This window comes from Cucurbita moschata, unplaced genomic scaffold, assembly GCF_002738365.1.
Source record: "Cucurbita moschata cultivar Rifu unplaced genomic scaffold, Cmos_1.0 Cmo_Scf00007, whole genome shotgun sequence".
Taxonomy (NCBI): Eukaryota; Viridiplantae; Streptophyta; class Magnoliopsida; order Cucurbitales; family Cucurbitaceae; genus Cucurbita; species Cucurbita moschata.
The window spans coordinates 268,629-282,679 of NW_019268523.1; the positions used below are offsets into that span (position 1 = coordinate 268,629).

General features: G+C 38.8%; 4 protein-coding genes across 7 annotated transcripts in view; 2 read left to right on the forward strand and 2 right to left on the reverse strand.

Annotated features, from left to right (window-relative positions):
• Nucleotides 1–745: 745 nt before the first annotated feature.
• Nucleotides 746–4,032, reverse strand: LOC111445540 (uncharacterized protein At4g37920-like). Of its 2 annotated transcripts, none has more exons than XM_023083984.1 (6): nt 3,823–4,032; nt 2,929–3,320; nt 2,459–2,630; nt 1,891–2,135; nt 1,354–1,541; nt 746–1,082 (listed from the first exon to the last, which is right to left on the reverse strand). In XM_023083984.1, the coding sequence occupies exons 1-6, from the start codon at nt 3,977–3,979 to the stop codon at nt 923–925; spliced, it is 1,314 nt and encodes a 437-aa protein (XP_022939752.1). In that variant the 5' UTR covers nt 3,980–4,032; the 3' UTR covers nt 746–922. The 2 variants fall into 2 exon arrangements, with proteins under 2 accessions (XP_022939752.1, XP_022939751.1); XM_023083983.1 differs by having other exon boundaries at nt 2,929–3,323.
• A 169-nt stretch (nt 4,033–4,201) lies between these two features.
• Nucleotides 4,202–6,542, forward strand: LOC111444741 (pentatricopeptide repeat-containing protein At4g18520, chloroplastic-like). The gene has a single exon (XM_023082765.1). It carries the CDS (start codon nt 4,364–4,366, stop codon nt 6,233–6,235), a length of 1,872 nt encoding a protein of 623 aa, XP_022938533.1. The 5' UTR covers nt 4,202–4,363; the 3' UTR covers nt 6,236–6,542.
• Nucleotides 6,543–7,114: 572 nt separating this feature from the next.
• Nucleotides 7,115–11,979, forward strand: LOC111445405. The gene is made up of 7 exons (XM_023083752.1): nt 7,115–7,532; nt 7,922–9,687; nt 9,843–9,898; nt 9,974–10,207; nt 10,327–10,618; nt 10,899–11,095; nt 11,559–11,979. The coding sequence occupies exons 2-7, from the start codon at nt 7,972–7,974 to the stop codon at nt 11,710–11,712; spliced, it is 2,649 nt and encodes an 882-aa protein (XP_022939520.1). The 5' UTR covers nt 7,115–7,532; nt 7,922–7,971; the 3' UTR covers nt 11,713–11,979.
• A 132-nt stretch (nt 11,980–12,111) lies between these two features.
• Nucleotides 12,112–14,051, reverse strand: part of LOC111445406 (alkylated DNA repair protein alkB homolog 8-like) — a 4,346-nt gene continuing 2,406 nt past the window's right edge. Inside the window, exons 2-4 of one of the 3 annotated variants that reach the window (XM_023083756.1) lie at nt 13,653–13,953; nt 12,822–13,391; nt 12,112–12,414 (exon numbers count right to left, since the gene is read on the reverse strand). In XM_023083756.1, coding sequence (XP_022939524.1) covers nt 12,327–12,414; nt 12,822–13,391; nt 13,653–13,953 — 959 coding nt within the window. In that variant the 3' untranslated portion in view covers nt 12,112–12,326. Of the gene's footprint in view, nt 12,415–12,821; nt 13,954–14,051 lie in introns of all 3 variants that reach the window. The other 2 variants (XM_023083755.1, XM_023083753.1) reach the window with 2 other exon arrangements.

A 14,051-nucleotide genomic window follows, 5' to 3' on the forward strand; every position in this document is an offset into this window, starting at 1 on the left:
TTTTTTTTTTTTTTTTTTTTTTTTTCTCCGAATAAACAAATAATCGGTTAAATTAGAGGGTCTCCTCTCTTCAACTTTCAGCCTCCCGGTTCCTTTGTTTATTCCATGATATATATTTTTCTAAAAAATAAAATAATAATAAATATTTGGATTTGTAAGGATTTTTTTTCTTTATAAAATTAAACTAACGGATGGATATTCTTTTTAAGGAAAAAAAAAGTTAGGATTTAATGTCCAGATAATTACAGCCATAAACCTATTAACCTAATCAACTCTATGCACAGTCTTATTATATTTAATTATTTTATTTAAAAATAATTATATTAACATCGTGCTCTAAACCACAATTTACTAAAAAAAAATGTAAATGAAACATTAAATCAATTTTGAATATTAAAAACATGTTTGGAAATAATTTTAAACAAAAAAAAAAAAAAAAATCTAAGAATTTTATGTCCCAAATAATTTCAAAGAACAAATTACAGGTTGGTGACCAATCAACTATGCTCATGGTCATGGTGGTTGAAATCTTTTTTCTTTTCAATATGAAACAAAATGGCTGCTAAAATGAAATAATAATAATAATAAAAAGAACACGTACTTTGGAGATTCAAAGTCTATTAATGTTAACAAACTAAAAGATTTTTTTATTTTTCATTATTTTTTTTATTTACAACTAGTAGAATATGCAATGTTAACTCATCTTACTACTCAAGAAAATAAGAGAAAACAGAATCGTAAAACAAGGAACAAGTATGAAGCCACTTGAACTACACTCTAATTCCGAGGAGAAAATAAAACTATTTTTGAATACATATTGCCATTATTCATATTCATTTTTGGTATACAATACTGGAAAAATGGGGTATACAACTTTTGATGGATAACTCAACACACCCAACTACCAAATCCTTGTTTTACCTCACATGAATTTTTTCTCAACAAGAAGCTTCAATTCCTCCAGTTTAACGATGACCTCAGGATTCATAAGGTCTCTGGCTTCCTTTACGAGGGTGCCTTCCCGACTAAAATGATAAGCATCCAGCACTGTCCTTATCCACGTGTGAAGCTTCTCTGGGGTCCTAAAAGTGTTCAAAAACAAGAATAAGAAACCCAGTAAATTCAATACTAGGCCTCAAATGACACTGCGTAAATGTAAAGTCAAGGTGGTACATCCATATTCTTAACTAGATGGACATAGATGGATCGAGAGATCGACAGAGACGGCCCTAAGACTTTCTTTCTTTCCTTTTTGATGAGAATGAATGGCGACAATGAATGTAACTCGCACGAATAATAAGTTAGGTTATATTCTAATTCGTTGAATATTAATGATAAGGTCCAAAAGCATACGTGTATAAGCAGTCCACATCTTGTCCTTCGACTTCTTCTCCGGGGGTAAATGCATCCTTCAGAGCACTTAGCTTCTCCTCCGGATCCTTAATTGTGAGAAGGTACTTCAGAATCCTGATTTCTTTTGGCATTAATCTTTGAAGATTACCCCTTGCTGTCACGTATAAGTGGTATAGTATGTCTTTCACCTGATGAGGAGAAAATAATATCAACACTTACACCATCAAAAAGTAATTACGCAACAATAGTACATCAATCGAAGGTGCCTTCTCCATTTGCTCAAATGACCCAACATAGAAACTCATAAAATCAAGAGAAATAATTGGTATCTTTTCACTCTGGTGTCTTAAGCTGTAGTCATTGCATTCAAATAGATAACGGTATTCGTTATTGGAAGTTTCGGTAATTATGGACTTCTCACAGTCATTGGAATTTCTTGAACAGTCAGATGATGGCAACCAACAAGATTAAACAAATAAGACCATAAAGCCACATGTTCGCATCAAAGGAAAACAGCAAGGTTAGCAAATGCACTACCTCATCTTTCATCATATTCGACTCCTTTGCTGCTGACCAAGCTTTTGAAATCATCAATACTAATGCAGAATCAAGTTGGTTTTTCTCTGCCAAACTGTCTATCTTTCTACAAGCAGCATCTAAAGTAGGAGAATTGATGATATCCTGGAATTTCAACTCTGCAGCATTCAGTGCTTCAATGTTTTCAGTTGCAGCATCGTATGCTTGCACGGCAGCTAGGCAGGAATTCCCAAGCTTCGCCAAAGCTGATCAATTGAAATATGAGGGGGAAAAATATCATTTCATCCATGTCAATACGATATCTTATATATACATAAAAGAAAAGTAGGACGCTCACTAAAGAAAGAAAATAGCATTCATAAACTTTAAAATAAAAAAGAGACCCCCATAAAGTTTCCTTGGTTGGAAAGGAAACAAAAAAAAAAAAAAAAAAGACTGTGCTAATGAGGACACTATACTCAAGACTTGCTTCAGAGAGATATTTGCTTCCTAAATTATACTTCTCAGCCACTTAGGAAGCCATTTATTCGCTACCAAACTTGAAAAGTGTATGCAGTATTAGTATTACCATTTTGCTCGGCCGGATCAGCATAATAAGATTCAGCCACCGTGTGAAGATGCACAAAGAATTCTTTTGTAAAATCTTTACGACGCCTAGAAATAATTTCACCAAGTTCTGATGGTCCTGCTGCTCTGACCGCTTCAAGAAGTTCATTATGTCTCTGCACATCTTCATCAATCTGTGAAAGTTTTAAAGAATAAAGGGAAAAAAACAGATTGATTAATGACACACTGCAGCTGTGTGATTAATAAAACAATCACGTTATCATCAACAATTCATCTTAATTCTTCCTTGACCAGCACACCAACAGATCCTCTGTGCCTTTTACAGCAACAGAACTGATGACTAACCTCATTTGCAAACAAAGTGTTAGTTTCTACTCTTCCTATTTGCAGAACAAATTATTTTATAGAAACAAGGTCTGCCGTTATCAGGTTCAATTTTTTACCATGTTTTCTCTTTAATCCTAAACATACCTCTTTCAGCTTTCTTCCAAGCCGGAGTAGCTTATGCCTCATACCAGGATCATCCTCAGAGGCAGCTCGATCTTGGCACCTCCTAAAGAAATGGGGCCGGATATTGTCCCAAGTCTTACTGAAAGCAATTAACCGTCTCCAATCTGTTGGAGTTGGCTTGTCGATCAGGAAGACTTCAATAAGCTTGTCGCACACTTTGGTCATTTTATGCTGATCCAAGCATTCAACGTCATTTTTTGCATTTTGAACATCTCTTACTGAATCATCAGGAGTGGTATTCGAAGAATCAAGAGTATCTGTACTGCAATGACTAGGTTCTTCACTCCCACCTCTGACAACGGCAGAAGATGATGATTTCTTCAGTCTAACTCGCCACGTCAGTGAAGGGAACCCTGCTATTCAACAGAATTACTGATACTTAACTGTATGCTAATGAACAACGAACTTCGAAGATAAACTTGCAAAATAAAAAGTTCCTAAAATTTCAACCAATACATACTAATATCACTTTGTGACTGGTAAGCTAACTCAATACAAAGCTTGAAACACAAACGATCAGGAATCAATAACTTGAACAACAGATATTCGGCATCTAATAGCTATAGGCACGAATACATATATTTATGGCTGAATTTCCACGTCTCGGTTCTCCGTTCAATTAATTCTTAAGAACCATATATCTAAGTCTTCAATAGTTGAGAGATATAATGAACAGCATGCGATAAGTGCACATAATCAAAATCTCTATCCTTTTCCTCGACGCTCCCCTTTTTAACAACCGACTGAAATTGAAAGAATTGAGCAATAATCTGAAGTATACAGAGTTATCAATCTCATGATTTAGTCTTCGCGACACATCGGAAACTTATCGAAGTTCAGAGTTAGTCACCTTACCTCTACCTTTTGAACCCAAGGAGAAGCTCCGAGCTGTAATTCTGGAAACCGAGGACGAGGAGGAAGAGCAGGTGGCGGAGGCGTCTCCACGAGGAAGAGTTTTGCCTCTGATAGAGAAAGAGAATGAGGCCTGAAGAGTTGCGCAATGGAGCTCCATTCTCGAACGTGGATGCAGAACCTTTGTTAGGGTTTAAAAGGGTAAACTGCATATCTTAGGAGGGTTAGAATTATAATAAATTGAAAGAAAAACATTTACTTTTTTATAATTTAATAATTAAATAATTAAATTTAAGCAACCTCCTTATAATTTTTATTCTTAATTTATTTTTTCTGAATAAAGAAAAGATAAATTAAACTCTATGTTTGAAATATCCAAGGGCAGTTACCAATTTTGCCCCTGAGTCCCAATGAGGGAAGTCCAACCGACCAACGGTTCTGCTTCAAATTATCCAGTTAAAGTCTTGACATTCTTATTTTTCGAGGTTTAGGGTTCAGGCCGAACATTGTGGCCGTGGCGGGAAGTTCAAACAACTTTCCGGCTATGCTCTCGCCGGCGTTCATCTCAACGGCCACCATTTCTCAGTCACCGCCTTGTTTCTCTGTTCAACCACCGCCAATATCACTATCCACACGGCGTGCCTGTTCCAAATGGAACCTCACTAGTATCGACCGTTGTAAAAGCCCCACAAATTTGCGGTTCAACTTTATCAAAGACCCGTTCAGGGCTTCGCTGGTCGCCTGCACAACGGAAACATGTACTGCTCAAGAATGCACCGATGTCGAATCTTGCAGCAATGAGCCGGTGAATGGATGCTTGAGTCCCTATTTGATTGCCGCTTGGCTTCGTTCAAGTCGCGGCGTAAAGGAATTGAGGGCGATACATGCGTTCATTTTGCGACATTTTTCAAGTTTGGTGACTTATGTTGGGAATAATTTGATTAGTTCTTACTTGAGATTCGGAATGTTGATTGATGCTAGAAGGGTGTTCGATGAAATGCCAATGAGGAGTGTTGTGACCTGGACGGCTATTATTAATGGATATATTGATTTTGATTTGACTGATGAAGCTTTAGGATTGTTCGGTGATTCGGTCAGGAGCGGGGTGCGAGCGAATGGGAAGATGTTTGTTTGTATCTTGAACTTGTGTGCTAAAAGGTTGGATTTTGAGCTTGGGAGGCAAATCCATGGCGCCATTGTGAAAGGTAATTGGGGGAATTTGATTGTTGATAGTGCCATTGTTTACTTTTATGCACAATGTAAAGATATTTCCAGTGCATTTGTTGCATTTGAACATATGCCAAAGCGGGATATTGTTTGTTGGACTTCCATGATTACTTCTTGTTCCCAGCAAGGGCTTGGACGAGAGGCAATTTCAATGTTTTCTAATATGCTAAGCGATGGATTTCTACCAAATGAGTTTTCTGTATGTAGTGTTCTTAAGGCTTGTGGAGAAGAGAGGGAGTTGAAGATTGGGAAACAGTTACATGGTTTGGTAATTAAGAAAATAATCAAGAATGATGTTTTTGTTGGGTCTTCCTTGGTTGATATGTATGCCAAGAGCGGGAGTTTGGCGGATTCTAGAGAAGTATTCGACGAAATGAGGAATAGAAACACGGTTACGTGGACATCAATCATAGCTGGTTACGCACGGGAGGGGCTCGGTGAGGAGGCTGTTAACCTCTTTAGGTTGATGAATAAGCAGAGGGTTCCTGCCAATGACTTGACCATTGTAAGCATTCTCCGTGCTTGTGGCTCGATCGGGGCTTCGTTGACTGGGAGGGAAGTTCATGCCCAGATTGTAAAAAACTCATTTCAGACTAATCTACACATAGGAAGCACTCTAGTCTGGTTCTACTGTAAATGTAGGAATCAACCTAAGGCCTCCATGGTTCTTCAGCAGATGCCTCTTAGAGATGTGGTCTCCTGGACGGCCATCATTTCTGGATGTGCTCATCTTGGGCACGAGTCCGAGGCTCTCGAGTTTCTAGAAAACATGATAGAGGAAGGAGTTGAACCAAATTCGTTTACCTATTCATCGGCTTTAAAAGCGTGTGCCAAGATGGAAGCCATCCTCCAGGGGAGATTGATCCACTCGTCTGCAAATAAAACATCTGCAGTGTCCAACGTTTTTGTGGGAAGTGCACTGATCTACATGTATGCAAAATGTGGGTACGTAACCGAAGCTTCTCAAGTTTTCGACAGCATGCCGGAGAGGAATTTGGTTTCGTGGAAGGCCATGATCTTGTGTTATGCTCGGAACGGTCTGTGCCGAGAAGCGTTAAAGCTCATGTATCGAATGCAGGCTGAAGGTATTGAAGTGGATGACCACATTTTTGGAACAGTTTATGGAGTTTGTGGAGACGTGAAGTGTGAGGTAGATTCATCTCTTGAATACAGCTTGCAAACTCAATGATCTTCCCAGTTTGAATGGTGATGTAGATCGAAATTCATGCTATAATATGGTTCTCGACCCATCTCAAAGAGCCTTGCACAAAGTTCATCCGCTGTTTTGATCTGAAGAAGCACTTTCCCGTGCTCTTCTGTCACTCCAAAAATCAAAGTTTGTGCAGATGGGAGAACGCCTGAGCTGTTTATCGGCTCTGTGTAGTGCAGCATGTATTTTACAACCCAGGTCTAAGTTAATTGAAGAAATAAAAGAAACATCCAATGTAATCTTTGTAAATCTATACCTATCCCGGCGCAACCACTCTGTGATCTGATTTGTAACCGCTCAAGCCCATCGTTAATAGATATTATTCGCTTTGCTCCGTTACGTATTGTCGTTAGTTTCGCGGTTTTAAAACGCATCTTTTAGGAAGAGGTTTTCATGTTTTTATAAGAAATGTTTTGTTTCCCTCTCCAACCAACGTGAGATCGCACAATTCCCCTCTATTGAGGGCCAGCTTACTAGCTAGCACATTGTCTCTAATACTATTTGTAATAGTCTAAGCTCGTTATATATTGCTGTCAAATCTTACGGTTTTAAAATGCGTATATTAGAGAGAGGTTTCTATACTAGAAATATTTCGTTCTTCTCTCTAATAGTGAACACACACCAATACGTGGAGCGGTACAATTGTGAATATATATATGTATTGACCTGTTGGACAACGATGGATGGAACTTTTTTACCTCTATTTTGATTTTTTTGATTTTTTTATTTTTTATTCATTTTTTTATTTTTTTTGTCTGTCTGTCTGTGGGCTCTTTCTCAAACACATTAATAATAACAACAAAAATAATAATAGGAAAAAGGGAAAAGGCATGGCGGGCGGGCGGGCGGGCGGGCGGGCAGGGTCAAAATGAAAACCCGTTTGTTGTCTGTTTTTTTTTTTCTTTTTTTTCTATTTTCAGGCCACGGACTTCCCGCTTCTCTCCGGCTTTCTTTTTTTTCTTTTCGCTTTCTTTCTTGCGAACTCCTCCGGCGGTTTCTATTGAACTACGAAGGGCGAATAAAAATGTCTAAAGAAACTTTTGTCACGATTAATTCCTACCCCTAACCATCAATCCTCTACATTTCGATCCGTTTCTTCTTAATTGTACCATGTTTCTGCAGTTTCTTCTCAATTCGAGTGCCTTTAGATCCTCCAAGGTTGTTCGTCACTCCGTTCTCGTCAAGAACGATCCATTTCTGGATGCTGGATTCTGGATTCGTTTTTGCCATCCCAGACGGTGCTATAGTGTTCCGAATTCTCATCCTCATCAATCGTGTACGCAGTTTCTTCTTCTTTCTGTTTTATCTCTATTGATGCCTGTTTTGATGGTTTTGGAAATCGACGATTATATTTATTTATTGTCATGTTTGAATTCGGAGGTGGAAGATTTGTGGAGATGGAAGTGGGCGAGTTTGATATTTTGTTATGTGTGAGAGTGATGACGGTAGTGAGAGGAATTCACTTGACTAACCCGCATTTTTACGCCAAGGCGTTGATGGTTCTGTTGTTTATGACGTTCAGAAGTTTTGTTTCTGTACTCTGCACTGAGTTTAAATTTATAGGAATGCTCTTTGTTGGACTTGCACAGATTTCTTCACCCCAAAAATATGGTTGGGTAATTTCTATTTTTTATTTTATTTTGCATCGTGTCAACCGTTTTGCAGGCTCTTGAATGCTCAATTTGAAAGGGACGACTTAAAACTGTAAGGAAGAGATGGCAACCTCACCGACCGCTGAAAGGGATGAGGAACATGGCCTATCTGAACAGAAAGATGGAGGAGAGTCTACAGTGGAGATTGAACAGTCTTCGTCAGTTAGCGAAGATAGCCCCACACAAACAAAGGACAAGGGACTCGATGAAATAGAAAAGGATCAGAACAACGATTCATACTGTGAGACTCAAGATGAAATAGAAAAGGATAACAACGACGATTCATACTGTGAGGCTCAAGATGAAATCGAAAAGAATAAGAACAATGATTCAGACTGTGAGTCTCAAGATGAAATACAAAAGAATAAGAAAAACGATTCGGACGGTGAGGCTCAAGATGAAATAGACAAGGATAAGAACAACGACTCAAACTGTGAGGCTCAAGATGAAATAGAAAAGAATAAGAACAACGATTCAACCTGTGAATCTCAAGATGAAATAGAAAAGAATACGAACAATGATTCAAACTGTGGGGCTCAAGATGAAATAGAAAGCAATAAGAACAACGATTCCTGTGAGACTCGAGATGAAATGGAAAAGAATAAGAACAACGATTCAAACTGTGAGACTCAAGATGAAATAGTGGAGAGGGAGTACGTCGAAAGTGAAGTGCATGACGAGGTGGAAGCCGAACTGGATTTCCAGTCTAAATCTGAAGTTGAAAAGCCAGACCAGATTATTAGAAATGACGAGTCTAATGAAAAAGTAGATGATGAGGTTAAGAATGCAGAATCTGAATCATCGTCAGATGATTCAGACAATGATGGTGAAGGTTTAGATTCTAAGGCTCAAATTGGGACAAACCAGTCAGCTGGAGAGGTTCTTAGTGAGGAGAAAGCTCCAGAGCCAGTGTTTGATGGGACTGAAGTTCCTGGGATTGAAGTTAGTGGGAGTTTGTCAAACCGTTCCATGGATAGTGATTCAGAGGTCGTAGGTGTTGTTGACCGGGCTTTGGCACTGAAAAACTTTGTTAAGGAAAAGGGAGTAATTGCAGTCTCTAGTGTTTTGCGTCGTTTTTCGGGAAGAAGAGAGGAAGGAAGTCCGGATATTCCTAATGGTGAGTCTAAGCCTGATTCTAGTTCCAATAAAGATGAAGGCAAGGAAACCCCTGAAAAACCTGTAGAAAGATCTTCTTGGAACCCCCTCAACTATATTAAGATATCCCGTGATGCTGATGCCCAAATCAAAACTGAGCAGGTGGAGGATTTTACTGGAGAACCATCATTCGATCTTGTTATAAAAGGCAGAATTGTACTGTACACGCGGTTAGGTTGTCAAGACTGCAAAGAGGCTCGACTGTTTTTGTTTTGGAAGAGGCTTAGATACGTGGAGATCAATATTGATGTTTATCCGGGTAGAAAGTTGGAGCTTGAGAAAATTGCAGGGTCTTCTGCCGTTCCAAGGGTGTTTTTTAATGAAATCCTTATTGGAGGCTTGAATGAACTAAAAGAGTTGGATGAGTCTGGCAAGTTCGACGAGAAAATTGAGTATCTGAAAAATGTACCACCATCCCTTGAAGCCCCTTTACCACCTCTCTCTGGTGAAGACGATGTCTCCAGTGGCGGGACTGTTGATGAAATGGCTATGATTGTTCGGAAAATGAAAGAATCTATTGTTGTTAAGGACCGGTTCTGCAAAATGCGACGATTCACCAGCTGTTTTCTAGGCTCTGAAGCTGTTGATTTCTTGTCAGAGGATCAATATTTGGAAAGAGACGAGGTGAGTAAGTGTTAAGTAACCGCATAGCTTTGCTCTTTGTTTTGGTGTTTTAAGTTATAGTCTTTATGTCTGTCTGCTCTCTAAATCATCCTTGAGATGACTATGATTTATTTATTTATGGGTTAAAGAATTTATTGTTTTGGTGCAACAATCAGGCTATTGAATTTGGACGAAGGCTCGCAAGCAAACTTTTTTTCCAACATGTTCAGGAGTAAGTTGGTTAGCTTTTCCGTTTAGCGTCCGGGCTGCCATCCATTTCATTTGTCATTAACAATCCTGTTTTCAGGGAAAATCTATTTGAAGATGGCAGCCACTTATACCGGTTCTTGGATGATGATCCCATTGTGGCAACTCAATGTCACAACGTTGCAAGAGGAATAATTGAGGTGAAGCCAAAGCCAATAACAGATATTGCATCAAGACTGAGATTTTTATCCTTCGCCATTTTTGAAGCCTATGTATCAGAGGATGGAAGGCATGTAGATTACAGAAGTGTTCATGGGAGTGAGGAATTTGCTAGGTCAGTTGGTTGAATAAATTGGGAAAGGAGCAGGGTCAAGTGTTTTTTTTTTTTTTCTTCTTCTTCTTCTTTTTTTGCATACAAGGAGGAATCTTTGATTTAACGGCAATATTTGACAGGTATTTGAGAATTGTGGAAGAGCTCCAAAGAGTCCATGTGCAAAATTTGTCACGGGAAGAGAAGATCGCTTTCTTTATTAATCTGCACAATATGATGGCCATCCATGCTATATTGGTATCTGGACATCCTCTTGGAGCGATAGAAAGAAGGAAACTGTTCGGAGACTTCAAATATGTTATTGGAGGGGCCACCTACTCCCTTTCAGCTATTCATAATGGAATCTTGAGGGGCAATCAGAGACCACCTTACAATCTCATGAAACCATTTGGTGCCAAAGATAAACGTTCTAAAGTGAGGCAGTCCCCTTCTTGGTCTCTACTACCAATTTTATCATCTAATTAATGGAACAAGATTGATTACATGCATGTCAATCTGATCATTCATGAAAGTCTTAGGCTGCTTGTGATGCTCGTGAATCTTTTTTAGTTAAGATTTTGAGACCACACCCTTTGTTTGCATACAAGTTTTAAATAAAGTACGGTCATCTGGTTTTTTCCTGATGGTTGATCATAAGCTCAAAGTTTGAGTTTTCACGGTCTGATTAGTAGTATTGTTCTTATTATTTTTATAGGTTTCTCTTCCGTATGTGGAGCCTTTAACTCATTTTGCACTAGTTATTGGTACCCGATCTGGGCCTGCTCTTCGATGCTATTCTCCAGGCAACATAGATCATGAGTTGATGCAAGCAGCACGAAGTTTCTTAAGAGACGGAGGACTTATCGTGGATGTGAATAACAATGTTGCATCAGTTAATATGATTCTCAAATGGTAAGATGAAAACAGTTCTTCACAAAGTTTCTGTTTTGATTTTAAACATTTATGGGTACTATAGTTTCGATCTGCCTCATTAAATTTTCATGTAGGTCCGTAGTACTTTGAGGTAGATTTGCTCCCTTTCCTTAGTTACAGTCACAATCATCATTTCATAGGGAAAATTTTGTTAATTTGTCTTGGAAGAAGCACTGTCTTGGAGATTTGTAGATTATCGTCCTGAGGCCTTAGGTCCAATCTTTTAGATGGAAATCTCTATAAAGAATACTCTTGACATATCTAGATCGGGAATTTTTTAAAGATGACTCAAAGCCCAATTTATTGTTTTCTTGCGTAGCCTGAGTTTTAAGAATCAACCATAGGTGAGTGATATCAAAGGGAATGGACAGTAATGATATTTTGTTTTAGATATTGATGAGAGCTAAACAAGTTCTTTGGCATCCCCCCCATCATTGCTCAGGTTTAGCACAGACTTTGGGAAGGACGAGCAAGAAGTTCTGAAGCATGCATCAAACTACTTGAGGGCAGAAGATGCTCAAGCACTGCTTGAAATGCTTGCTGGTTCCCAATTGAAGGTAGTATATCAAGCATACGATTGGGGTTTGAACTGTTAACACTGCTTTAGTCAAAACCAAACAAACCTAAAGGTATGAATTTAGGAAGTTTATGTATGTGTTGCCCCAAGATCCCAAAAGGAACCAAGGCATTATATACTGCGTTGTCTATACTAGCGCGGTTGTTTAACGCCAATTTATTGTCTTTTGATGAGTAGCTTGAGAAGAGCAGTTACTGGAGTTTTTCTTTTTTGTTTACCAATGTTGTAATGAATGCAATATGCATATCTATACCAAAGTATAAAAGTATTGCCGGTTTCTTGATCACTCTCGGATTTGTGTAGGTGGGGGAAAGAAATCTCTATCCTATCGCCAAAACATTCGGGAAAACCTTTCTAAATTTTTTGTACCACAACCTGAGCCTAGAAGGAATTAACGATTAATAATTTACTCGACAGATGAGATGATAAAAACAAGTTTCTATTAGAAAGTAAAGAAGCCCAATTTTTTCAATGCAAACAATTTATAACTGAACCAAAAGGCAAACTAGCGCATTATTAATCATAATACAATTTGTAAATCCTCACAGTGCGAGAAAGAACGAAGCCGGAATAGCACCGCAGGCAGACATGGTCGAATCGTATCTTCATATGCCAATTAAGTTGTTTAGATCCTCACATCGTCTTCTCAAGAACTATACACCAGTTTGATTTGTCATAAAATCGATCCACCACTACTGCATTGTCCATACCAGAAACCAACCTGCACATACACCCCAAGGTAAACAAGGAAGTCAGATAAGAATTCTTCTTGAAGCACGATATACTGAGTTCCGTATTTCTACAGAGTCATGGAATCTTCAGTCGAAAGATGGGAATGATGCCAAAATGGGGAATGATCCCGGTTAACAGTTATTACTTAGTCACACACTACTGGTGCTTCTTTCTTTCAACTTTAGTCACACATCCCGGTTAACAGTTATCCCCCTTTGTTCCGACTTTCATCCAGCTGACTAAAAGTTTATGGTTTATGCAATGCATCAAGTATCAGTGGGAGCGAATTAAAGACAGATCTAGAACAGCACAGTCCCGTCCGAAATGAGAAGTATTCAAAAGACTCACGCATACTGAAAAAGTATATTATACAAGAGAGATGAAGGAGAGGAATACCTTTCAAGCTCGCCTTCGCTGAAAACATGATAGTATCTGTTATAGACAACAGCAGCTTTCTTGTCATCTTTCTTTGCCAAACCACTAGCAAGGGCACCGGCAGACGTGCCACTGACTTCTGCACGATGATAAGGTAAGTGCCATGGGACAAAATACTCTTGTTGGGTCTTCCATAAATTTTCATCATTGCAATTGGCAAGATCATTTCCACTTTGAGAGGGTAGAGGTATATTTCCCGGCATGCTTCCAGTAAAGTTTACCTTGGAATCCTTTAGATAAGTACCTGAATTATTTTCATTCATTTCAGGAATGCTTTCAAGTGCCAAAGACGATGGACTACGAACACGGGGGCTGCCAGGTCCAACCCACTCTTCAACATACTTCTCTGAAAGTGGCATCCATTTCGTCAATAAAGATTTGTCCTCTTGTTCAACAGCCCAGACTGTTATTAAAACTAGGCCACCTTTTTTGACAACACGTAATAATTCTTCAATTGCTTTCTTCCTCCTGTTCTCGGTACTCAGATGATGTAATACAGCTATAGAGATTGCTGCATCGCCAAAACCAGTTCTGTAAGGAAGATTTACAGCGTCAGCTACCAAAACTTCATGTCCTCTTTCGTTACAAATTTTGATAAGTTGGGGACTAATATCACATCCAATAAAAAAGCAGTTGAGATTAAAACCCAAGTACTTTCCATTACCACAACCAGCATCCAGTATGAGAGACCCTCGAGGTAATGAGGACAAGAATGATGCAACTTTTGGCCACTTTGCAAATCGAGTGGAACTAAAATGGGGAGCGATTGCATCATAAACACGATGCACATACTTCTTTTCAATCTCAGGGGTGCACTGCACATTTGATGCTGAACATCCCTGGTTTGCACAAGACAATTGCGGTGCATGTGCTTCATCGTTCAACAGATGGGGATCTGCATTACTACCACCTTTCACTTTAATCTCTTTCATAGCACTGAAAAGTCTACAATGATGTCCGCTACCACTTACAACAGATGATAAACCAAAGATCTTGCTAGTACGACAGAAGCGTTTGCTCACTCTTGAAGCCCAATAAAAGGCTTGAGGCATAAAAATTAAGCTAGGTGGGACCTGCAAGAAACCAACGCTCTCTAAGGTCTAAATTTATCGCTGTTCTATCACTAAACAGAAGACAGTTATAAATATACAGATGCACACACCTTTTTTTTTTTTTTTTTTTTTTTTTTTT